The sequence below is a fragment of the Penaeus chinensis genome, chromosome 12, assembly GCF_019202785.1.
Source record: "Penaeus chinensis breed Huanghai No. 1 chromosome 12, ASM1920278v2, whole genome shotgun sequence".
NCBI lineage: Eukaryota > Metazoa > Arthropoda > Malacostraca > Decapoda > Penaeidae > Penaeus > Penaeus chinensis.
Window position 1 is genome coordinate 12,423,595 of NC_061830.1, and position 8,498 is coordinate 12,432,092.

General features: G+C 38.9%; 1 protein-coding gene across 2 annotated transcripts; it reads right to left on the bottom strand.

The window, feature by feature from the left end:
* Nucleotides 1-972: 972 nt before the first annotated feature.
* On the bottom strand, nt 973-5,216 carry LOC125031105 (protease-associated domain-containing protein 1-like). Of its 2 annotated transcripts, XM_047621602.1 has the most exons (5): nt 5,034-5,216; nt 3,075-3,208; nt 2,714-2,823; nt 1,814-1,981; nt 973-1,633 (listed from the first exon to the last, which is right to left on the bottom strand). In XM_047621602.1, exons 1-5 carry the CDS (start codon nt 5,107-5,109, stop codon nt 1,513-1,515), a joined length of 609 nt encoding a protein of 202 aa, XP_047477558.1. In that variant the 5' UTR covers nt 5,110-5,216; the 3' UTR covers nt 973-1,512. The 2 variants fall into 2 exon arrangements, with proteins under 2 accessions (XP_047477558.1, XP_047477559.1); XM_047621603.1 differs by lacking the exon at nt 3,075-3,208 and having other exon boundaries at nt 5,034-5,206.
* Between the last annotated feature and the right edge of the window lie 3,282 nt (nt 5,217-8,498).

Consider the following 8,498-nt stretch of genomic DNA (forward strand, 5'->3'; position numbering starts at 1 on the left):
CATAAATATATATAGATTATATACATATATAAATATATTTATTTATATACATATATATATATATATGCATATGTGTACAAACTCACTCTCACACTCACTCACTCACTCACTCACTCACTCACTCACTCACACACTCACACACTCACACACTCACACACTCACACACTCACACACTCACACACTCACACACTCACACACTCACACACTCACACACTCACACACTCACACACTCACACACTCACACACTCACACACTCACACACTCACTCAATCTCAATCTCAATCTCAATCTCAATCTCAATCTCAATCTCAATCTCAATCTCAATCTCAATCTCAATCTCAATCTCAATCTCAATCTCAATCTCAATCTCAATCTCAATCTCAATCTCAATCTCAATCTCAATCTCAAATCTCAATCTCAATCTCAATCTCACTCACTCACTCAGAGGCTGTTTTACACAAACACTTGAGGGGAAATTAGAAGCACAGAAACCTGAACTGATCCTGTTCTCTCATTCTTTGCTGCAACATGATTGATTTGGGTAATGAGGTTTTAAATTTGAGAGGTTGTTTCCCTCAGTGATTGCAGCCAAGGCCAAACAAGCAGGGACAACTACACATGACATGATGGAATATCACACATGTATGAGTGAGGACATGTGGGTTATAGAGTATTACCTGATTGAGCATTTTTCAACAGCAGGCCTTAGCCACTACAAGGAGCAGAAGGCACTACCATATACTGGTACTTCAGTGGTTGCCTGCATTTTCTCTACATATGCGACCAACTCATTTTATCAGTCATGCCTGTTGTGATATGGTCAAGTCAAATTGCCAGACATGCCTGGCTATAGCTAAAATAACCAGTAGGTGGTTGAATGTTACATCACTCAACTACAGGCACACTGTCCCATGACTTGGTCTGGAAAACAGAAAGCAAGAATAAAAAAAGAAAGGATAAAAGTAACAAAAATTTGATTTCTGAAGATCCGACCATTCTGCAGCATGAATAGGAAGGTTATTTTATTGTTTCATCACAGGGTGAACATCATTGCCTACCAAATTAGAACACAATATCTTAATTTCCAAAAAGGGATAAAGTCAATTTCTAACAACTTCAGAATTTATTAGAAGGAAGTATCTGACAAAAATACCAAATACAAAGGGGAAAATCTTTGGTTAAATTAACCTGATTTAGTTACATGCTTTAATAAATTACATGTATTCACAAACAGTAACATCAAATACCTTAACCTGGGGACAACAGACATGGCAAAGTAGATAACACTTTTAATGAAATATATATATCTTTTAACTTAAATAGTCTTTAAATAAATTACTATTTAGAGGCACTTTCTGGTGAGCAAATAGGTGATAGAAGACAGAGGAAAGAGGAAGTAAGGAGCGTGGAAGAGGAAGGAGACATCCGAGCTGAAATGAAACAGAACTACAAAATGTTTGCTAGTTGCCTTATTTAGGATTTTTGTCAAAAACTTGACGACAATGACTAATATCACCATAGAATCCATGGTGGCTGATTTAATTTATGGAACGGCACCGATGTAAGATTAACAGGAATGTTGATTATAGCTGCCTCCATGTGCCTATCACGTAAGGTCTTCGTTATCATAAATCTGAAAAGAAATTAATATATAAATTCCCAAAAAATCATTATAAAGAGTAGAGATGAGCATTAGAGAGTTAAATGGATTTTGAATATGAAAAAGTATATTGCCATACTACAAACTGCTGGTTGTTCTATGGCTATATACTACATATACTATATAAGGCAATGGGTGTTTATCATTACTCACCCACTTCTACCAAGTAAGAATGCTGCAGGAATTGCAGGTTTCCTGTTGGTATTGTCATCCACCATCTCAATGTATAGTTCATCATTATCAATATTGTTGTCCATAACAATGACTGCAACAGCTCCAGACTGCTCTGCCTTTATAGCCTTACTGACAAAAGAACAATCTCTGTGGGAAATGAAGAAGGTGTGAGTTATTTTCCTAAAAAGACTAAAAAAAAAAAAAAGAGAGAGAGAGAGAGAGGAAATTTCCAAAGAATAGCAGGGTATGTCTCTCTCAATATATATGATTATGTACAAGTGTTTATTTAGAGATAAGTCTTCTTTTCTATATATGGAAAATTTGTTTCTATTACTATTATCATTTGGATTATCATAAATAAAATCACTCTTAACCCAATCACAACAGATTTATGTACTGTCTCCTATAGGTTTTTTGTGAATTTTGTTACATACAGATGGCTCCACATGTTCTCAGCCTGCAAGGAGTCTATCAGTAGGCCCTAGTGACTGCTCCTGAATTCCCCATTCCTTGAAATTGCAGGAAAATGTGTTTTTCTTTCTAATACTATTGATATCAATACTGTTATTATTCTTATTGATATTATGATTATTAAACTGTTATAAAAATCTTGGACACATTAAAGACAATGAAATAATACAAAAGAAACTTTCCAAAAATCAAGGAAATAGAGAAACAGGTGAGATAGGTAGGACAAATAACTGACTCCTTGGTGACTAAGCACTTGTAGAGCATGGACTAGTGGTCCTTGCTTAAAAAATAAATAAAAAAATAAAATAAAATAATATAATAATAAAAGCAGTGCTTGATAGTATCAGTGATACTTACAGTAATCTAACAATGAAGACTGTAATACTATTATCCTAAAGAAAAACTTACCCTCTAGCTACCAGTGCAACTGCCCCTTGCATTTCTATTGCGTTGTAGGGTAACGAACAGCATTCTAGTGGATCTGCTAACACCAGTCTCACGCCCTTAAGTACATGACTCTGTTTTGGGAAAAAGTCATGTAAAAAAAAAGTGACAGTGAATGCAACATATGTAGATATATAAACAGAAAAAAGAAAGAAAGAAAGAAAAAAAATGATACATAAATATATCTCTATTTCACATACACTAACAATCACTCTCTAATACAAACGTAAGTATACATATAAACACATGATATATATGTAAACAAACAAACAAACAAAACATCAAAATCATTTTCCTTAATTCATATCTTATAAAATCAACTTACAAAAGCCTCCCCAAAGTTCTTCGCTTGCCTCAGCCGATATGTGTAGCTTAGTTCGTCAGGATAGATGATTTCAAAAAATATATCATCTTCTATAAAGTCATAAATAGTAGCTTCATTCCATATTGCATTTGAAACTGAAAGAGAGCATGATGAAATTATATTTTTGATGATTCAGTAACATAAATCATGTAAATTCAATCTGCCTTTATAATAATTTATTTGTAAGTGATATTCATAAGTTTCTGAAATGTATCATGTTTGCTACATTAAATATTGCTATACTCAATACACACACACTCTTATACATAAACATATAATTATATGTAAATATATATAAACACACACACACAATGTATATACTTATATGTGGTAGGGGGGAGGGGGACTATAGGGGTGCTGTGCAAGTATACATACAAAAGAGTAGTTGTTACAGGACAGGTACACTAACAACATGGCAAAACAATGAAAGAGGAATAAACTTAACAAAAGATATTAGTATCTTAAGTAACAAAAAATAATTATCTTCCACAAATTGGCGTGCTTCTGCAACATCATCAAAGCTTCTTGCACTTTTTCTCATTTTTGTTGTGTGGTAGGGAAACTTTTCTTCAATCTGGCCTCTACCTTTCTAGTGGGAGGAAGGAAAGTGAATAAAATAAGGGCATACATATCTTAGAGTGTTGGTAGATCATACAAAGAAAACTTTTCAAAAACTGAAACTTGTGGACAGGCTTATTTAAAAACAGAGAAATGTAGTGGCCTGGTAGGAGATAAGTGAGGATTATCAATGAACATAACTGCTTCATTAGGAAGGAAAGTTCTTCAGATGGATAAGATGATGAGGAAATGCACAGGATGATGTGCATACTAAAACAGAAAATGGTATTAGAAACCCCTAAATGGCTTATATTCACCCAATGCTTTTGTCACGTATTTCCCAGTCAATGGAGATCATGGTTAGAATTCCCATTCTAAAAAAAGATGAAAAAAAAGAATGGATGAAAATTCTTGGGTGCCTGTTATTTATCTATACAGTATCATTATCAAGGTTTTTTTACCCTTTAGCTCTTATACAGTCTAAGGTAAGTGGTAATTTTGTGCATATTTGAGGGATTCTATACACAGTTTATGAATTTGTTAATTGTCAAAGAATTTTATCTGCTCACTGCATTTATTGTTAATGATATACTGCTGATTTTTAAATGTTTCCCATTATATCAGTAAAAAATGGGCTTCATCTTTTTTTAATGTCAAATAAGCAAAAGACATTCACCTGTTTTTTTTATTTACGTGACTCACTAATAATAATAAAAAAATATGGCCTGTCTACATAAGGGGTAATTCCTGAGTGGGGAGCATTGACACCACACTGTGAGCACAGGCAAAGATGACATCAGAAGCAAAGAAACAACAGACAAACTATAAGCCATTATCAAGGTAAAATCCACCTGTAGAAGGTAAAGCATACCTGCTTGTGTATGACTATTCTAGCAATAGTAAGTGCTTCTATGACAATATGTTTGTGCCCACACCCCTACACACACACACGCACGCACAAACACATACACATATACACACACACAAATAAATATATAAATAAATATATAAATAAGTGTTCCCCTATAATAAATGCACATTTCACCTGGAATTCTGTTTACTTCCTAAACAAAAGTAAATAAATACAGCCCAACTGAAAACCCGGCGAAGCCACGCGTAATGCCTTACCACAGCAGATTATATTTCATCCAGCTGTATTCCCTTCTGATCACGTTTCATTATACAACACCAAAGGAAGGAAGAATACATAGAGTATCCATAGTGTACGTAGCTATGAGCATAGCCAATGACAAACCCGTTATACCCAATAAAAGAGAATGTGAAACAGAGACGATCCAAAATCCTGGCGAACATTTCAAAAAAAACAAAATGACATAACTTCTTAAATCACACAGAACCTACACATTTCCTGCCGGACGCACTCATGAGGACAGAATCCCACGGCTAAGAATAGGCTTATTAAAACGTTCTTCCACATATCCGTGGCTCTCAGAGGGTAGAAAAGGTCTTATCACATGACGCTGATAGGGTAGAACACGTCACACTTCGGCTGCTCGAGACTCGGACGTTTTCCTCGCGATGTAAACAAACCGTCGCGCGCTTCTCGGCCTTCGCTTGTTTTGGGCGCGCGCGTTCGAGTTGATGGTTGTGCTCGGCAATAATTGATGTTTAAATGGTGTATGTGGCGTTTTCTGATAATGTTCGTTCCGGTTCTCATTGATGTGTGAAATATAATATGCGATCATTTTTTTTCTCTCTCTTCTCTTCTCTGCTCTTCTCTTCTCTTCTCTTCTCTTCTCTTCTCTTCTCTTCTCTTCTCTTCTCTTCTCTCTCTCTCTCTCTCTCTCTCTCTCTCTCTCTCTCTCTCTCTTTTCGCTTGTTTTTGACGCGTGCGTTCGAAACGATTGTTGTCCTCATTTGCAATTAACGTGTAATTGGTGTATGTGGCATTTTCTGACAATGCTCATTGTGGTCCTCATTGCTATATCTGTTCGAAACGGCTGTTGTTCTCATTAGTAATTAAGGTGGAAATGGTGCATATGGTATTTTCTGATAATGTTCATTCTGGTTCTCACTGATGTATGAAAACTAACATGCGATCCTCTCTCTCTCTATCTCTCTCTCTCTCTCTCTCTCTCTCTCTCTCTCTCTCTCTCTCTCTCTCTCTCTCTCTCTCTCTCTCACTCTCTCCCTCTCTCTATCTTTCTCTCACACTCTCTCTCTCTCTCTCTCTCTCTCTCTCTCTCTCACTCTCTCTCCCTCTCTTTCTCTCTCTTTCTCTCTCTCTCTCTCTCCCTCCCCCCCCCTCTCTCTCTCTCTCTCTCTCTCTCTCTCTCTCTCTCACTCTCTCCCTCTCTCTCACTCTTTCCTTCTCTCTCTCTCTCTCTCTCTCTCTCACACACACTCTCTCTCCCTCTCTCTCTCTCTCTCTCCCTCTCTCTCTCTCTCTCTCTCTCTCTCTCTCTCTCTCTCTCTCTCTCTCTCTCTCTCTCTCTCTCTCTCTCTCTCTCACTCTCTCGCGTACATACATACATGCACAAGCGCGCGCACACACACACACACACACACACACACACACACACACACACACACACACACACACACACACACACACAAACACACACACACACACACACACATACAGACACACACACATACATACACACACACACACACACACACACACACACACACACACACACACACACACACACACACATACACACACACATGCACACGCACACACACACACACATGCACACACACACACACACACACACACACACACACACACACACACACCACACACACACACACTCTCTCACGCAGGTATACATGCACACACACACGAACGCGTGCAACATTACACAGTTCGACGCTGGCATGAAACCGACAATACTTTTCAAAGACGGAAACCCATTTTCCCTCCTTTGGTACCGATTGATGTGAGCTTGGCAAGCATCGAACCTTACACAGAATGGCCCGGCATACACGCTATGTCATCAACAAACTTGAAACATGGGGTCTGCAAGTTTAAGTGCTAACAATTTTACATTTGATATCATAGCATACACAGAACACTACTATAGCATATGATTCCAAGCACAAATACGGCGCAAAATCTATAAGAAGAAAAATAAAAATCATAATAAAAAATAAAAAAAATCAATTAAAACATCCACCCAACCATCAGGAACACAACCATCCTTCCAGTACCAAAAATCTTCTTAACACACCCAGAAACATACAACATTCCTATCTAACATAGATCCCTACACACACTCTTTTCTTCCATGCACCATACACCATTCGTGATAAGAAGAGATTGCCACAACACTTAATCGATAGCCTCGCAATACTCTCGTTCACAAACAAGATAATACACAAACACTGCACAACCAGCTTCAAACACTGACACAATTATACTGATTCATTTGGCTCCCCTTTCTCCTTGCCCTCTTATATACTTTAATTATTTGGATATTAGGCGAACAGATTGATCTGCGCCTTACAAAGTTAAAGCTAGAGTATAGCAAATTTATACGTTGCTCTTGCTTTTCTCCCCAGAATCAACCCAAACGGCTTATCGTGGCACTGAAGTCCGTATTTCCTTTTCTCCATATATTTTTCTCTCCAACTCAGCCATGATTCGAACGCGCTGAATCTACTGCTGTTCGAGCAAAGGACCATGACAACTCTCATTCTCTTCTCATTCATTCTGTTTGGCATCACTATAAACGCATATTTGTGAGGCTAAACTTCGCTTTGAATAAAAGAAATCTGATGACGTTACATCACCAAGAAATAATTCTTTGTGGTTCTTAGACAAAATTATCTCTAACGACTTTTGTAATTCTAGGTTTCCTTCTCTTCAGATGAGGAGGTTATATAGCTGTTCCTCCTCATCAAACAACCACGCTCGTTGGCTCACTTTTTCAACAAAATTCACTCTAGATGATCCCAGTACACAGCCATCCTGATTTGACCACATCTTAACCCATGCCTTTTTTCATTTTTTTTTTTTTATGCCGGGAAATCTCTATCAGGAGACATAGAGGGCGTATGGTCCAGATAGCATCCCTACTCGTGACCCCAAGGAATGTGCCTCCGAAGAGAGCCCTTAGCTTGCTCGGCTCAGTGAGTCTGGTGATCAGACGTGTTTTCGCCTCCTCTCCGTCTCAGCCAAACAACTCGGCAAACCTTGGCATCTTGTGATCCCGCAACATCAGAGGGAAATCTGGCTACCTCCCTCGGGTCAAAGGGGGCTAACCGGGCCTCCCCGGTGCTTTCTTGTGCAGCTAGCACGAGCTCTTATCCCCAGAATGAAAAGGGACCCTTAGTAGGATATCGAGCTCCCTTCCCAGGGTAATGGGACCTCTGCCCAAGGACACGTGCCCCCCGGTAACGCGGGTCATAGCAGATTGTTGGGCAATCCCACTGGAGCCTGGGGAATGGTTAAGTTCTTTCAAAAGACCAGAAACCAAGAAACGTAGATACACTAAGAACCGTCCTTCAACGATGAAACTTTGATAGAAAGCAAAATTGATCTGTTAATCGGAATGATAAGTCAGAAGCAGGAATGTGAAGAAGCAGCAGACGTCACAAGAGACCCCCCCCCCCACCAAATCCATCCGTCCCCCCCTTCCCCTCCCGCGACCTTGGACAATCCTCCTACCAATCTTTCCCATTCGCATCCCTTCCCCCTATTAGGATGCCCTCTGCCTCTACCCCAAGAACCCCCCTCCACACTCTCCCTGCCTGCTGTATCCGTGACCCCTCTATTCCCCTCCCGCCCATCTCCCCTCTCTCCCCACCTTGTCCTTGAACAGCCCACTAGCCAACAAAAACATCGAAGCATCTTCACAA

What these genes read in the sequence shown, in the direction of transcription:
- LOC125031105 (XM_047621602.1), bottom strand. Translation starts at nt 5,109, where the DNA reads ATGTGGAAGAACGTTTTAATAAGCCTATTCTTAGCCGTGGGATTCTGT. An exon ending in AGAACTTTGGGGAGGCTTTT is followed by an intron (nt 2,824 to 3,074) that starts GTAAGTTGATTT and finishes TTCCCAAAACAG; the next exon opens with AGTCATGTACTTAAGGGCGT. An exon ending in GTTGCACTGGTAGCTAGAGG is followed by an intron (nt 1,982 to 2,713) that starts GTAAGTTTTTCT and finishes CATTTCCCACAG; the next exon opens with AGATTGTTCTTTTGTCAGTA.